General features: G+C 37.5%; 1 protein-coding gene across 10 annotated transcripts in view; it reads right to left on the bottom strand.

Moving 5' to 3' along the window:
- OXR1 (oxidation resistance 1) overlaps window positions 1–17,122 on the bottom strand; it is a 226,608-nt gene that overhangs the window by 3,660 nt on the left and 205,826 nt on the right. For 7 of the 10 annotated variants that reach the window (XM_027657070.1, XM_027657075.1, XM_027657071.1 and 4 more), the window contains 5 exons: window positions 12,445–12,525; window positions 8,927–9,052; window positions 6,637–6,789; window positions 881–976; window positions 222–295 (listed from right to left, as the gene is read on the bottom strand). In XM_027657070.1, the coding sequence (XP_027512871.1) occupies window positions 222–295; window positions 881–976; window positions 6,637–6,789; window positions 8,927–9,052; window positions 12,445–12,525 (530 nt within the window). The remainder of the gene's footprint in view (window positions 1–221; window positions 296–880; window positions 977–6,636; window positions 6,790–8,926; window positions 9,053–12,444; window positions 12,526–17,122) is intronic. The other 3 variants (XM_027657072.1, XM_027657079.1, XM_027657078.1) reach the window with 1 other exon arrangement.

Here is a 17,122-nt window from a genome sequence, read left to right as displayed (position 1 = left end):
AGGCATCATAATCTTACAGGGCTGAAACTTTACACCACACTATGCTTAAGACAGACCTTCCTGTTTAAGTTTCTTCAACATCAGAAGCTGAACACCTGAAAAACTAAAGCTTTCTTCGCTGGTAACTCTTGAGTCCTGAGCTGTCAAACTGAAGTAAATTCCAAGTTTTCCTCCTCAAAGGTGTGCAAACAAACACTTTTAACAGACTAATTATAACTTACCCTCCTCCACCAAAAGCAAGGGAGTCCATGTCTCCTTTAATAAAGAACATGTTGTCTCCTGTCCATTTGAAAACCTAAGAAAAGAAACCAAAAAACAAAACAGACTAGTAAGTAAAAATATCTGAACTTTTTGTTTGGGTGGAAGGGAAACCAAATATCAGTAAAGACAGACTATGGGTGGCTAGAGGCCAGTTTAATGAAGTTATCAAGCTTACACAGAAAATTCAGGGAACGGATATTTGCAGATAAAAATTCTCTTAGATTTTACACTAATTAAAAGGACCATTTTAAACAGGCCATCTTTGAGCATTGAAATTCTACAGAATGAAAAATATCAAGAAAATATGCTTAGGTTAGATGATATGCCCTTTAAAAGGATGTAGTTTGTTAATTTTCAGACAGACACCTGGACGAATTTAGAATAGCACAGAAATCTTCAGTACAATGAAAACATCAGGTTGAGCATGTTTTCACTATGCAAACACTACCAATTTACTTTGTCCATAAGGGACAAACTAGTATGACGACTTTTTTTGGCCAACCTATAGTATTTTTCAGATTTACTGTTAGATTTGTTCTGTAAGTATTTTAGGATAATGCACATGGCAGGAGAGAAGGAGGGAAGGAGAGTAAGAGTACACAAAGTTATTACTACTTACCTCAAAATCTGGAGAAAAAGTGAACATAAATGTCTCCCCAGTGCCATAAAAGCCATCACTCACTTTAAACGGTTCAGATGCTAGTGCACCAAAAACCTGTAGCAAAAACACATAAGAGCAAGAGAAACTTCAGAGAAACTACACACCATCTGAGAATCTCTAATAATAGTAAGATAAGCAAATTAGATTGTAAATGTTGAAATTCACTTGAGGATGAGCCTTACACTGTTATCATGATTCTGAGTGTATTGAGATATGGTACAGTGCTTTGTGGTAAAATAAAATGTAAGAGGACTTTCTCAATAAAAAGTGAACGGAGCAAGAAAAAGCCCCATACTAATGGATAAAAACTAAACTCAGAAAACTCTCAGGCAGACTGTATACATATTTAAAATTTCTTAGACAACTCCTATTCCACTTGACCTAAGCTATTTTTAGCAAGTTCCCAGCTGTAACTGAGTTATTTTTCATGTAATTTATTCATTCCAATCCAAGTAACAGGTAAGCACTGGTTACCCTCTCTTACAACAGAGACAGATTTTAACAGGAGGACAGGATGCCATCCAGAGCGACCTGGACAAACTTGAGAACTGGGCCCATGTGCACCTCATGAAGTTCAGCAAGTTCAAGTGAAAGGTCCTGTACCTGGGTCAGGGCAATCCCAAACTTAAGTAAAGACTTGGAGACGAACTCACTTGAGAGCAGCCCTGCAGCAGACAACTTTCATCTTGCGGATGAAAGACTGGACATGAGCCAGCATGTGCTCACATTTTGTTGAATTCAAGAATTAATCTCTTGCAATAGCAGGTATTTGATGTACTGTACATTTTAGAAGTCACTGCTAAGACATGATTGTTACAGACCAGACTAAAGGTAGAATTACATACCAAACTTCCTTAAAGGCACAGCACTTACAGAAGCTTCCTCATATTATTACTAATACTTTATTTCTTTATATTATCTTTAAGAACAAAGTATCACTTCACTGACAAGTTCCTTGTCACAACACAAAATTGTTCCTTTACTTCAGTTAGGAGAATTACCTTTGAGTATACATCTGACCAATATTTATACTCTAAAAATATGATTCTCTGGAAGAATTTTTAAACTTACTTGATGAGGTGAAGTAAAGTATCACAGCCAGTTAAAGGTGCTCACTTTTCAGAGACCTGTATCAGTTTCAGCTGTTAAACAGCAAATTCAGTCTAAAAATCTTGAAGATCCATGAACTGAGGTACAAGTTTCTGTACTCTTGCTTTAATGCGAGGTCACAGGAAAATAAGCCCAAACTTTTTTTTTCAGAGACATTTATTTTCATTCAACATCTAGAATCAAACACTGGCAATACATTTCTCTATTATGCCACAGTCTCAGTGTCAAGAACAGGTTTGAGAGAGAAAGAAACTATTATATTCTTGCTTTCTGGAGAAATTAGACAAAAATAAATGAAGTGATTGTTTTCCTGTTAGTTTCCAGAAGGTTTCCTTTTTCCTGTGTATTTTTTATATAAGGTAGGCTTGAGATGTTATCAAGACCTACAGCTTTCTATACTTTTTTTTTTTACTCATTACTGGGTAAAAAGGTTAGATGGCCTCATGGGAATTTGAATTTTAAGACAGTATTTCATTTTTAGCTGATCTTTACTACCTGTTCCACTAACTGTAACTGTTAAGGTTAAAAATTAAGGATGAAAGAGTCAGAAAGAACTTATAATTGCTCTAGTCCATTATGCCTATTGCATATTTTATTGTCTCTGTACGTGTAAGCTCTAAAATGCATCATGAGATATTTTTTTCCTTTTTGTGATTACAAGCATCTGGGCAGTAGACTAGACTTCAGAAAACTGGGTGTTAACTTTTCTCTCTCAAATATTTTCTCAGCCTGTGAGTTGTTTTCCATCTTATTCTCTCTCCCCTATTCGGCTGGGAAGGGGTGTGATAAAGCAATTTGGTGGGCACCTGGCATCCAGCCAAGGTCAGCCCACCACATGACCTTAGACTGTACTTACTGTATGCAGATAATTGAACTTAAATAGACCATCTTTTAGTGTAAAAATCCATGCTAAATTGAAATTACGAAAGTTTGATCAATGAACATAAAACCAGCTACTATGTAAAATTCCATGTTTAAATAACTGCATGAATATTTTCCAGCAATGGGAAGTCACTGAACCCTTCAAGTTATTTCTTAGTCCTCATCTGAGTCTCTGTATCCTAGCTTCTTTTAACAGCTCAAGTCATTCTCTGAATAGCTCTGCAGCAGCTATGGTAGCTAAGCTACATTCAGGTAGTTAAGACATGTCTTACTTCAGATCAATACCCTCAGGGCTGACACTACATCTTGTAAGTATAAGTAAAAAAGATAAAATAAGTGTAATGTTTCATTAACAATTTATATTCCTTGAGAGCAATTAACCTTCCATTAAAATAACAGAGTTGTGCCAAACTCAAACTATCTCAGTTCAGCCTCTACACAGGTATGAGCTTTTCACACAACACTTATTCCGATGTTTGCCTCTGATCATCTCAGGACTGTTATTTGTATAATCAGTAAAACACAAAATTAGTACATTCTAACTATAGAGAAACTCTCACATATTTTACTCAAGAGCCTCTGAAGTTTTATTTCTAATTATGGAATAAACTATGCTATGAAGAACCTCAGAGGGTCTCTCATAGTTTCCTACTCAATGGAGGACCGATTATAAAGCTATAATTCGGCTGATTCAGTCTTGCCCAGTTCATCTTTGAGTACCTCCAGGAATCAGGATTCTACACCCTCTCTATGCTTTAAACTGAGTCTTGAAAGACCACATTGTTGCTGCAAGTAACAATAAAAGATCAGACTTTGCCGAAAAAGAGTAATTTTCTTCCCACCGGTTATTTTAGTTCTTGAGAAGTGATGTTTATAGGATTTCTCTACGAAATCAGATTGTTGTGGCTAGATACTAGGGTGGATAACTAAAATTCCCAAGTTCTAGGTTCCATGTCTGACACTTCTGCAGTGTATACAATAAAATGTGAAGAACAATTTATTATCAAACTAGACAGGGTGATTAGCTGCATTAATTCCACTTCTAAACCACCACTTGTTTTGTGACTCATGTTCAGGAATTAAGTGCCAATTTCTTTTTAAATAGCTGTCAGGGTAGACATCAGACCTCAGTGTCTTCACTAACAGAAGCACATACCAATAGATAGATAGACACAGTCCATAACTATTGTAATGAGGTATCTATAGATTTTATGGACACCTTTATTAGAGGATCTCCAAGAATTGACTGGAGCAGGCAATTTAGGTGGTTTTAAGATTCTAAATTCCAACTAGGCAATGTTCAGCTTTTTAACAGTTAAAGATTTAATTTGTAAAAATTCAGTGTTTTGGTTGTATTTTTTTTAATGGTTGTTTAATTAAAATTGCAAATAGATTTGAAAAAGAAATCAAGACTGCAAAAGATTCTGGATATAGGGTGAGGCTTAGCAGCCTTTAATGAAACATAGTATGAAAAGTTACAAGGTACACTTGCTCTTACTTAACCTGTTATCAACATAAGAAAAATAAGGAATCTTCATAAACAAAGAACAGTGCCTCAGAGGAAGCAGTCTAGGAAATAAATTAATTCTAGTTTAAAAAAAAAGTACTTCAACCAAGGATATGACAAAACCAGTATCTTTCATTAACATAGAAGCTACAGAGTGGGCAGAACAAAGAATGCTAAAGAGGACTGATGAGGTAAGTCCAGCAAATGTCAAGAAACTACCTTGTCATAATTTTGTCATTCTTCAAAAAGGCTGAATCTCATTTGGGATCTTCTCTGAACTAGATAGCTTAGAAAAACGTTGGTGATCTTGGAGCACAGGATATGAATAAACATTTGTTCTCTTAAAACACATTCTGGCAGGGAATAATAGTATTTATGTTAGCATACTGCTAGTGAAATATTTCTGGATAAATTCTGCTATAAAAAAGTACTCAGATTCTTTTTCAGTCATGGAAAGCACTTTTATAGGACTATCTGCAAGGAAGATACAAGATATTAAAGATAAATTGACCTCCTTCAAAAAAATCTTAGATAGATTAATTATCCTAATTACCAAAGGGCATAGTATGCTTCCAATATCTTATTCTTCATGACTGTAGATCTTTACATGAAGAGAAGAAAGACTGTGCTAAATTTCAAAAGGTTTTGAACAGATAGTCTAAGTTTGTTTTCTGCCATCAAATGCAAACACACTTTGCAAAAATAGCATGAGACAAAACTACTGAAAACACCACTCTCACTGCACTGTCAAAGGAATGAGCACATAAAAGTTGTCTAAACCATTCTGCTTACTAAATAGACACAGATGTCCTGCACTCTTGAGAGGAACTGAGGTAAGATTTGGCATACACTGTGAAATATAAGTTCAGTGGCTACTGGACCAAAAGTCCAAGGAATACTTTCATACACATTCCTAGGTATGAGACTGTAAGATAGATTCATCAAGGTTTGTTTCATTACGAAAAAAAAAAGTTATGACATGTCTATAAACTCCCTGTTTTGACTGGGCAGCCATGACACTTTTTGAACATGTAAGCTGAGGTACTCATATGTAGAAGATTATATGAACACTTTCAGTAACAGAACAGTACTACAAAGGGGTGGAAGGACACCCCTATCAGACAAGGGATATTTTCTTTCTAGGCCAGATAATCAGGTATGAGGAAGTAGGTATCTTACTAATTTATCTTAAGATGATAAATAAGGGAATTGGAGAAGCTAACATTTAAGAGGTTGATGAGTATGTTGAGATATGTCAAATTTAATCAATAGTTTTTATCTTCAAGATTAAGAAGTAAATGAAGAAAAAACTCCTTTTTAAAGAACTTCTGGGAAAGAGCAGAAAGAGAACTTTCTGCTCTACTAGCAGAAATTTCGAAGGGATTTTTCTTGTTAAGAGACCCCTGAGGCAGGAAATAAGGAAAAAATGAAGTTGTGACTTGAATAAGAAAACATACCCTTCATTTACAGTTTTCAGACCCCCTGAATGACATGAGCCCATGCTTCCTGAAAATAAAAACAGTGGTTACCAAACTGGGACAAGAAAGTGCTACAGATTTTACAGTGGTTCTGTCAACTTTTCATGACAACAGTAACTTGCTTCGATGAGAGAGCACAGAAGTTTCAGAGAAAGAATCAAAAAGTCTCATACTGCCTGCAGTGTTTACCTGTTACTAGAATACTTAAGAGGGGATGTTTGCTACTCAAATGGTGAGATGTGAGCCACTTTTTGAAATTCATACCCCAGTCAAAGGAAAATAGAGCACAACTACAGAGAGTCAAGAAACAAAAATTAATAATGCAACAAAGATATTACAGCCCTTGAAAGGGAGAGAGATGTTGGCTGCAGCCACAGAACATACCAAGAAGCACTGCCCACAGCTGGCAGTGACATTCCAACTCAACAGGATCTTCCAGCATAAGAAAGTTTTAGAGACTGTATTTCTTGTGCCTTAAGTGCATTAAAAAAAAATTAAATTGTTTAACTGGGTATTACAAGACTCATGCATTACAACAGTGAACTTGTATCATTAAAGTATTTCCTAGACATGTAGTATGTCAGAGGCTTGCTTAACAGTGAAAAATATTTCTAAGGAAAAAAACCTGCTTGATACACACAATTTTATCTCCCACGATGGACTGAAGTGTCAGCTATTCCTTTGTACTTCTCAAACATTTTTCTGGATAGGTCCCCTACTTCCACACATTTTCCTACCTGTCCATCACTGTCTTTGATAACCAACAGCACAGGTGTGTCTAATCCCATCATTGTTCGATACAAAGTCTTCAAGCTCATGCCATGCTTCGCAGTACTGTAGACAAGAGTCCATGGATAGCCAATAGTCCGTGGTGGAAGAGACTTTGTGAGCTATTAACGAGAAAATGACAACCCTTTATTTAACATATCTTTTACATTTAAGAATGTATTACATGTAAATGAAAGTATATTCTGTTCTTCTGAACTGCTTATAAGTGGCCTTAAAAGTTAAGACTAAACCTTAAGTTTCACATGTGTATTTTCTACTTTTGGTCACTCACACAAGTTTCTTTTCCTACATTTACCAGTGACCTGCAGAAGAATCATTTATCAAGTGAAGTACATGTCTTTGTTAAGGTATCTAAAAGGTTTATCCAAGGACAGTAAAACCACTATTATTGTTGCATAACAATACTGCAAGTCCCATCAATGTCTCAGCATTGGGTTACTACATCACTCAAGTCAGCAGGTAACAAGTTGAAGGGTAAATGTTACTTGTTGTCCTGTTCCTGTGCCTTTTAATCCAAAACTTCACTATAAATGTTTTAAATGAGATGACTTTGGACTGTACAGCAAAAACTGGAGTGAAAGCCATGATGTTTTCAAGAAAGAATGAAAGAGGGGCAAAGACACAGTGTATTGAAAGCTAGGATTAAAAAAAAAAGGAAGTATTTTAGCTATGAATCATGCTCTGCTTAGACACTTCGACATGTACAGGTCAGATGGGATCCACCCAAGGAAACAGACAGAGCTGGCAGAAGTGCTCACTGATCCACTTCCTACCATTTGCCAGTAGTCCAAGCTAACTGGAGAGGTCCCACTTAGCAAATGTGGTGCCCATTTACAAGACAGGCAGTAAGGAAGATCCCTACCGCATCTCCTACAGGTCTGTCAGTCTGACCTCAGTGCCTGGGAAGGTCATGGAACAGATCATTTTCAGTGCCACCACACCGCATGTGCAAGACAACTAGAGATCAGGCCTAGCCAGTGTGGGTTCATGAAAAGCAGGTGCTGCTTGACCTTCTATGACAAGGTGACCTGCTTGACGGATGAGGGAAAGGCTGTGGATGTTGTCTAGATGGACTTGAATAAAGCCTTTCACACCATTTCCCACAGCAGTCTCCTGGAGAAACTGACTGCTTATGGCTTAGACAGATGCCCTGTTCGCTGGGTAAAAAACTGGCTGGATGGCCAGGCCCAGAGACTAGTGGTGAATGGAGTTAAAGCCAGTTGGTGGCTGGTCAATAGTGGTGTTCCCCAGCACTCAGTACTGGAGCCAGTCCTTTATCAATGATGTGGATGAGGGGATTGAGTGCATCCTCAGCTTGCAGATGACAAGTTGGGCAGGAGTGTTGATTTGCTGGAGAGTAGGAAGGATCTGTAGAGGGATCTGGACAGGCTGGACTGTTGGACCAAGGAGGTTCAACAAGGTAAACCCCGGGGGGGGTTCCTGCACTTGGCTCACAACCACCCCATGCAATGCTAAAGACTAGGGAAAGAGTGGCTGGAAAGTAGCCCAGAGGAGAAGGACCTGAAGGTGCTGTTTGACAGATGGCTGAGCATGAGCCAGCAGTATGCCCAAGTGGACAAGAATGGCATCATGATATGGCTCCCTGGGCACTGGTGAGGTTGTAGCTTGAGTACTGCAAGCTGTTCTGGGTCCCTCACTGCAAGAAAAACATTGAGGTGCTGGAGTGTGTCCAAAGAAGGGCAGTGAAGCTGATGAAGTATCTGCGACACTAGTACTATTATGAGAGGACTGAGGGAGCTGGGGTTGTTTAGCCGGAAAAAAGGAAGGTTCAGAGGGAACTCACTCTCTACAACTACAACCACCTGAAAACAGATTGTACTGAGGTGGCAGTCGGTCTTTTCCCTCAGGTAACAAGTAAAAGGATAAGAGAAAGTGTCCTCAAGTTGTGCCATCAGAGGTTTGGATTGGATCTTAGGAAAGATTTCTTCAGTGAAAGGGTTGTCAAGCATTGGAACAGGTTGCCCAAGGAAGTGGTTGAGTCACTACTCCTGGAGGTATTTAAAGGATGCTTTAACATGTGGCAGTTAGGGACATGGTTTAGTGGTCCACTTGGCAGTGCTGGGTTAGTGGTTAGACTCAGTGATCTTAACATCTTTTCTAACATACACAATTTATTTTCTTCTATTTAACATCCTACTGGTGTGTTTTACACTACAGTCATATAATTTGTGATACATTAACATAGAGGAGTAAAAAATGACATATCTAAGTCAATACCTTTTCAATTTGTTCTGGCTGTAGTAATTCACTTGGATCGCTAAGATTTGGCCGGAATGCTTCAGGCTCCAGGTCTGTTTTGATACTTGTTACCTGTTTTGAATTGATATCTTCTCTTGTTGTTATCTACAAAAAGAACAGCAAGAAAGTAAGTATTTGCCATTCTATTAGCAGGAAAGATAAACTTCACAGGTTTAAAATCATGCAGTTATCAAGTTAGTTAGGCAAGTCCTTCAAAAGTTAAGAAATCCGATAGGTTTGATCTGACCAAGATTGCCACTGCTTCCGATAGCAAGCTGGTACACAACTATATACCAATAATACCAAACACCTACCGAGAAGAAAGCTATGGTTTTATGCTAAAACAACAAAACAAACAGTTCCCATACACAGTTGAAGGGCTTCAAATGCTTTTCAGAAGTTACCTTATAAAGTTCTTGCATTTTAATACTAACATAGCATTCTAAGTGTAATTAAAAAAAACAAACAAAAAAAGGAATTAAAGCTTAAAAACTGACATTTCTCAATAGTTTCCAAACGAATTCCGAATGAATACTCTTTCAGAGTACTTATGAAATTTTTCAGATATGCAGTAGACATCTGGAGAGACTGTTGTTATGTATTTTGAGCAAACCATTTGAATGGAGCCTTTGAAGTATTGCTGCTCCATAAACTGATCTGCCAGAGCACTTATGGGAATCAAAGAAGGAAGAATTGAGGGTGGGGAAGGGAAAGCAGCAATAATACTTAAGCTGCTTAGTGAGCTTTGAAGTCTGGCAAAGATGCATTATGCACAAGGGTCCTGCAGTAGTTTAAAGTACGTGACCTATACATCTACCCTATTGAGTTGTTGTAGATACCATCTAGTGGAGGTGGCAGAAGGTCATAAAATTCCTCATCAGATATAGTTCACAACAGCTTCTTACTCCAGCTGACATTCACTGGCACTTTCATATTATAGTGCCATGTCTTAATAACTAGAATAGCTGAGATCCAAACAGGTTTTCCTTCTATAAATCTTGCTGCAGGGATATTTAAACCTTATTATGGATATAATTATGGATAGTGAAATCTGACAGAGGAGTAGGACAAAATGAAGAAGTTAACAAGATAAGCCACTGCAGCAAGACTTATTAAAATGTCGAGAGATTTGCTAAATAAAAAAAAAAATCTTAACAACAATTAGTGCATCTGAATAATTTATCAGCCTAAACAAAGTTTCACTGAAAGCCAGACTGTCCAAATTAAAGCCTGAATCCTGAAAATTTCAAGGAAATACCTGCCAAAACCACCTGCCAACTCCAGTTTGCCACATCCCTCATACTCTAAACATACAGGACACGCCTACAGTATTTCACAATATCACCATGGTAAACTTTGCCGAGCTTTTGTGAACTTGCCTAGTTAAGAAAAGAGAGCCAAATCAAAGAAAACTCTGAAATACAGACAGGAATGTTTAAACAAATACAGCCATCCGAGCAAAAAAAAAAAAAAGAATATCCCTTTCCTTTCTCTCAATAACTATAAAAAGAGTTGCTATCACAAACTCCTGTTACTTAAAAATAGTCTTACAAAGTCAAAGTATCAAACTATATTCATACAATTACTGAATTACAGTATTAATTTTTAACTCAAAAAAATGTGCACTTTAAGCATTGCACTAGCAATAAGGTCATGCCTTCATTTTTTCAATAGAAGGTAAAAAACATTTCCAATGTAAACTATGTAATTATCCATATAGCTTCATATGCAAAAAGATGACCTACATGTTGCATTATAGAGTGTTATCTCTAAAATGTTATTTCACAGTCCAAATCTTTTCCACTTTAAAAGCCTTTCATCCATCATATACTACTGCTTCAACTCCAGACAAGTTCAGCATTGTTAAACTGTACAGCAGAAAAACTTACCAGAATTAAAGAATAACAAAGGGAATAAAAGGCCACCATGCAAAACAAAAACATGAATAATTTGGCCTCAAGTGGCACCGGGGATCATGGGTTTTCTGTTCAGTTTTTTCTGTTTGGGTGTTTTTGTGTTTGTTTGGGGTTTTGTTTTGGTTTTGGTTTTTGCCTTTTTCATTATTATTACAGTAAACCACTTTTCTTCTGGGAAGAACACTGCTTTGTAGAACCAGTCAAAGAGCATCTGTTCAAAAGTACCTGTTTGACAGAAAGCTGTGCAGCTTCAAAACTTACAGATTTATTTCCCACCAAACTCTGACAGAACAGACTGACCTATAGTCAGATTCCAGAGGCTTCCAAGATTAGCAGCTGCCACACAATCTCCAACACAGTTGGGACCACAACTCTCAAATGGCCTCAGAGCAGGCAGTTTATAGGCAGCAACCCATCCCATCAGATTTTTAAAGCCTAAATCTCAAGCTTGGGCATTTCAGGTGAAAGATATTTGGCGAGGAGCTCTCGCACTTTCAGGGTATTAAGACAGAGATTCTCCACCACTGCTTGTCAAAAACAGAACAGTTCTGTTTTCAAGAGGGAATTTTCTTTTTTTTTTTTTTTAAATTTTTGATTTTCCTATACAAGTAGAAGTGCAGCTTTTTGATTCATGGCTTATGCTCATTATTGATCTCTGTAACTGTACTACTTACAAAACATTTTAAAGCAATAACTACCAATTATTAAATCAACAGAAATAACAGAGCTAATAAAATGTTTTCTTTTGTGTAATTACATAATAGGTAAAAAAAAAAGCCAAGATCACAGAAAAAAAAAACAGAACAGAACTTTTTACAGTTTCAGTGGGTAATTACTACAGGAGAACTAAGTACTCAGTGCTTCTAAAGAGGTCTAAGGGAGGTCTACGCTATGCTTCCCATCAATAAGTTATGTTAGTTGCTGTGTACATCATACAATTTTATAACTGTCAAAAAACTAAAAAACACCTAAAGAGAATGCAAATAATAGTTTCAGTTCATATCCATAGACCTTTGAAAATCCAAACTGCTTTCAAAGTACTGTTTTGTGTGTATGTGTATGACCTTTGCCATGCTGAATTGCCTCAGTTACCTGCTTTTATAGTAGGAAAAATACTTACCTATTCCACAGAAGTTGTGAAGCTTCATACTTGCCAAGTACTGTGAGATTCTTGATGAAAGATTCCTATATAAAATTAAACACCCATGCAACAAGGTTTTGGATTCTTTACCTGTTTTGCATTCTTTTTAGGAAAGCTTCTATCTAACACAACACACCATTCTAAAGTGGAAGTTAAAACACAACACTGCAAGTCAAGCAGTACGGAGAACAAATTTTCAAATTCTAACAGAAAATTCCTATGTGAAAAAGGTGGAAGTAGTAATTCCATCATAAAATTACTGATTCCATCATAGCATTGCACAATTAAATACATCCAAACCAAAGGAATTTTCTGCTGGATCCTTGTAGTGCTGTAGACAAGACAAACCCACTGAGTGCGGGACTTGCCCTGATCCAAGACACTACAAAGAAAGATGTTTTAGTATCTGGAGATGGGGTTTAAACTACTGAAGAGGGCACCTGGAGACGTCTGCAGAGTGTGCGCAGTTCTTCGCTATTTAGAGCATCGATCCTGCGGTGATACTCAGCCACTGACACTACCTGAATATGGAGACAGGAAGACAATAATTCCACTGACAGTTGAAGAAAAGTAAAAAGGTATGAAAGAAAAAATTGGAAGAGAATGGAGGGAAAATGTGCAATGACAACAAACAAGAAGGGCTAAAAGATGTTTGTTTCTGCAAGGACAATGCACATGTAGGTGATTTAGACATATGAGTACACACAGCAAGATTACAAAAACACTGAGGGCACTAGCAGTCAGATATATCTCACTGCTCTAGGACAAATACAGAACTGATAGAGGAGTGCACAAAGTTACCAAAATCAGGATGCTAAATAAAAAGTCAATCTGAGTTGCATGCCTTAACCCAAACTCTTCAGCCCAAAGTTCTCTCAGACATTCTTTACACCCAGATTAATGAACCCCGTGAACCTGGTTTGCTTTCCTTGAGGAAGACTAGAAGCAAACCTCAGGCTTCTCAGCAAGTTCTGACTTTTCTATCTGGCAGTGAAGACACAGTTAAAGACAATGTAGCAGGACTACAGTTCAATAAGACCCCAATATCACATCACAATATCTTTATCCTGGACTTTCTATTCCCCTCCAAAGCTTCAGGAGTTGCTCATCTGTCAACACATTCACTCCAAATAGCATCTCCACTTTGGCAGGAGGTGTATTCCCAGAAAGTCTTCAGTCAGAAAGCTCTAGAACATGCTGTTCTGGTGCAACAAGCTGGCTAAAGGACTACAACAGTCATTTTGATGTAACTAGAGCAAATAATGTGATTTTGAGAACAACTCAAAATCATCATTTGTATGAAAGCATCTTAAAACAGCTGGTGGAGAGATTAAATGGATGTCCCATGTAGTAAGAGTGTATTAAAAACTTCTAGAGCCTACCACAGTGCAAAGGAAGACAACCACAAGTCCAGCAGCTCCCCATCTACCTGCCCCTACTACAAGGAGTTTGGCCAGATACTCGCCACTGTCCTGAGTACAGAGCCCACAGTCACGCATGACTGGCTCTTGAGCAGCGATGGTTCACTTTACCCCATGCAACTGCAAGGCAAGGAAAAAGGAATACTTGTGACACCCAGTTTTAATACTGCATAATCTGCAATTACTAGCACTCAATTTATTTCCATATTTTTTCTACTGTTCTCTTAAAAAAGATCAGGAAAATTGTTGTAAATGGTAGTGGTTTGTGCATTCTCAGAGTCAAGCAGCTATATTCAAAGCTTTCACAATATTCCACTGAAACGTATAAGTGAGAGTGTAGTTTTATCCTTTTACTTGGTATGACAGTTCATTGCAAATTACATTGTTCACACCAGCAACTTATGATTGCAAGCCTGAAAAGCAGTAATGTGAGGACCCTTTAGCCTTATTGCTTCTTTAAGCTCAGCCTGTACCACATGCAAGGCAGCAGTTAACTTACAATGAGCCATAAATATGTGGTTACTTAAAGATTCTTGAAAAAAAAAAAATCTCAGAATCCCTGACACCATTATATAGTTGCTGTTTCACACAGTGGAATGTAGGCAAGCTCTGTAGGCTTTGCCTTTGAGCTGTCAACTGCATCCTCAGTCACCATACTGCACCCGGGAACCGCTTATGAACCCTTTTGCTCAGTGACTGAGATCTGACAGACCTTTTCATATGCCAGGGAGGTGCCTCATATTTCCTGTTTGAGAAGCATAAATACTTATCCAATAACTTTTTGGCATACTGAACCTGTTTCGTACACACGTTCCATCTCTTTCAAGAACAAAAGCCTCCAAAACAGAAGACTATTGGTATGTAACGACAAATATCATACATATGTCAAAGAATGTCAAACTAGCCATAGAAAAATTACAAGAGAGGAATCCACCCTCTCAAACCCAGTGCATATTTTCAGTATACCGTCCATACTAAATTCAGTGAGTAAACCACAAGAAACTGTTTCAAGGTTATCCACTCATCACTGAACAAGGCTTTGAGTACCTTAGGATACCTCGACAGTTCAGATACTGTACCTGGCTTTCTATAGAGTGACTACAGTTTAGGTCAACATGCTTTATTTTTACTTTGCAGTGGACAAGATTACGTTCTTCATGATTAAAATAGTTACACAACCTTAAAGTCATGTATGTCTAAGTTTACTAGAAACTACCTTCTACAACTTCATTCAGGAATTCGTTGAGAGACATCTTGAAAACAGCCAGCATTTTGTCCCTGCCCGGCTTGAGAGCACCATTTTGAAATGTTAGTAGGGACATTAGAAGTTTATTCTGTTTTTTAATCTGGTTTAATTCATAATCTACTTATGCTGTTTCCTCTTCCATCAGGATTTCTTCATGTTCCTTCCTTATAGTCATCTTAATCTTCTATTCTACTTCACCAAGCTAAAGAAAAGTGTTTTGTCCCCTCTTCTCCCCCACCCCCAGCCCTCATGAGTTGTCTGTTCTGATCATTCCAGGAGCTTCTACCACCTCATTCTACTTTGAACTTTCATTCTCAAACACAGAACTTAGTTTTTCATACAGTATTAGATTTAACTGGAAAGAGAGGTATTTCATTCATAAAAGACAAATTCAGATTCATATTCATCATGCTGGAGTGTGGTTTTCAGTATAAAATGTTTCTTAGTAATGAGACATTCTTTCATTTTTGGCCAGGCAGAAGGAGATGCCATTTACCTGTATTTCACCAAGGCTTTTGATTCTTTTCTCTAGTAGCCTTGCAATCAAATCAGTTACCCATCAAATGAGTGAAGAATAAAGATGAAAAACCGGCTGGACCACTGGGCCCCAAGGATTGATGTTCATCAACGGTTAAGAACTGGAACAGGTTTCTCAGGGAGGTTGCAGTATCTCTACCCTTGGAGGCTTTCAAAATTTGACTGAGCCAGGTTCAGAGTCAACCTTGACAAGTTCCTACAATTAAGTCCTTAAAGTATAGAAAAAGCTTTCTAAATTCTAATATAGTTCATATCTTTACATATAAATTACCAAATTGCCTAAAATTGTAGTAATCTAAGTATTCTGCCCAGGAATAAAATGCAGGTCTATCTGTATGAGTTCGCTATGTGCTTTATTCGTTGCACTCTCTTTACTATGCTGTATCAGCATCCAGTTTTCTTCACATCCAAAGCTACTTTTTGAGGATCAGAAAGTGTTCCTGAAGTACCCACCCTTTGTTCTCCCTCTAGTTATTTTCTCTTCAAAAAGAACGCGGGAAGAGAGAAAACCAGCTAAACCTCTTGTGGTTAATCTGGGCACTGGCTGGAAGAGACCAAAACAAATAATGTGTACAGCTAGGATATTAGTGTGCTTAGGGCAAAAAGGGTTTTGCTGAGGCACTTGAAACTGTCTACCACAGGACAACTCCCAAGTTTGTAAAGACATGGAATATATCCTTAGACATCTAATACTACCTGCTCTATTCATAATAGCAGGATTGATGAGAAAACATGGGTGAGTCCTATGACTCTTTCAGTTGGACTCCCCACACCATGTACATGTGAGTTAATAACCTAGCAGAACACACAATCGTTTTATTATTTAATGAATTAAGGATTCTGCTTTTGGAGAAACTCATGTTTCTAAACTTTGTTTTTCTGATAATATGTAAAGAGTACTGAACTCTTACAGCGTACGCTGGCATATGCAGTGAACAAAACAGAAACCAAAATTCTGAATATAGAACTTTTCTGTCTTTCAACAACACTTGAAAATGCAGTTAAAATTGTTTGACGTTTATCAGCCCTTTCAGCCACTGGCCATATCATTCTGCCACAGGCAGATGTGAAAATGAAAACTTTTTACACCAGTGAGGGATTCCTCAGTTTAACAAAGCCACAAGAGACACACCTCCCCCAATGTCTGTTTGCTAACAGGGAGGTTCAATTGCTGCCCTCAAAGCAAACACAGTTAAACTTTCACAGTTAACAAATAGCTGAAATTGTCTCCATCGAGAAAGGGAGGGTCTTATCAGAGCTGAACAGTGCTTCTGAAAGATAAGAATGGGTAAACCTTAACGGTACAAGTGGTTCTCTTACAGGTAAGAGTGCAACTCTGAATATGAAATAAAAAATAAGTATAAAGAAAGAATGAAAGCTGAGCAATTTTACTTTGGCTCTTCATACATCGGTGTAAAATAAAGTGAACTGTAAGCTTCATGAACGTTAATTCTTGAGATTTAGAAAAAGTTTCGTTATTAAAATTCCAGGACACTTAATTTAAAAATAAAAAAAAGCCAATGTAATTCTATCAGGACACTTACAAAGTTACCTCAAAGTATCAGTCCATCTCCAATTTATCAATGAACAGGGAGGGGGAAGAAAGGATCAAACATTTTCTGAAGTCTGTAAATATCTTCTGATAAAAACAAAAGGTACATTTGTGAACCAAATGCTGTTGTGAATATTTTAAGAGAAAACACTGACTTTATTTTTCAGACAAATTTAGTTTCCTCCCAAAATCAGTTACACACTGCTTGAGAGAAAACAATAACAAAGAAGTAGACCCCTCCATCACAAACATGATTTGAGACATAGATTACATCACGATGATGCATTAATACATGGGGCTTACCACACCAGATAAACAGTTACAGGTACAATTTGAAAAAAACCCAACCAAACAACAACCTA

The sequence above is a fragment of the Corapipo altera genome, unplaced genomic scaffold, assembly GCF_003945725.1.
Source record: "Corapipo altera isolate COAL_440 unplaced genomic scaffold, ASM394572v1 52b, whole genome shotgun sequence".
Lineage (NCBI taxonomy): Eukaryota > Metazoa > Chordata > Aves > Passeriformes > Pipridae > Corapipo > Corapipo altera.
This window is presented reverse-complemented; position numbering and strand designations above follow the sequence as displayed.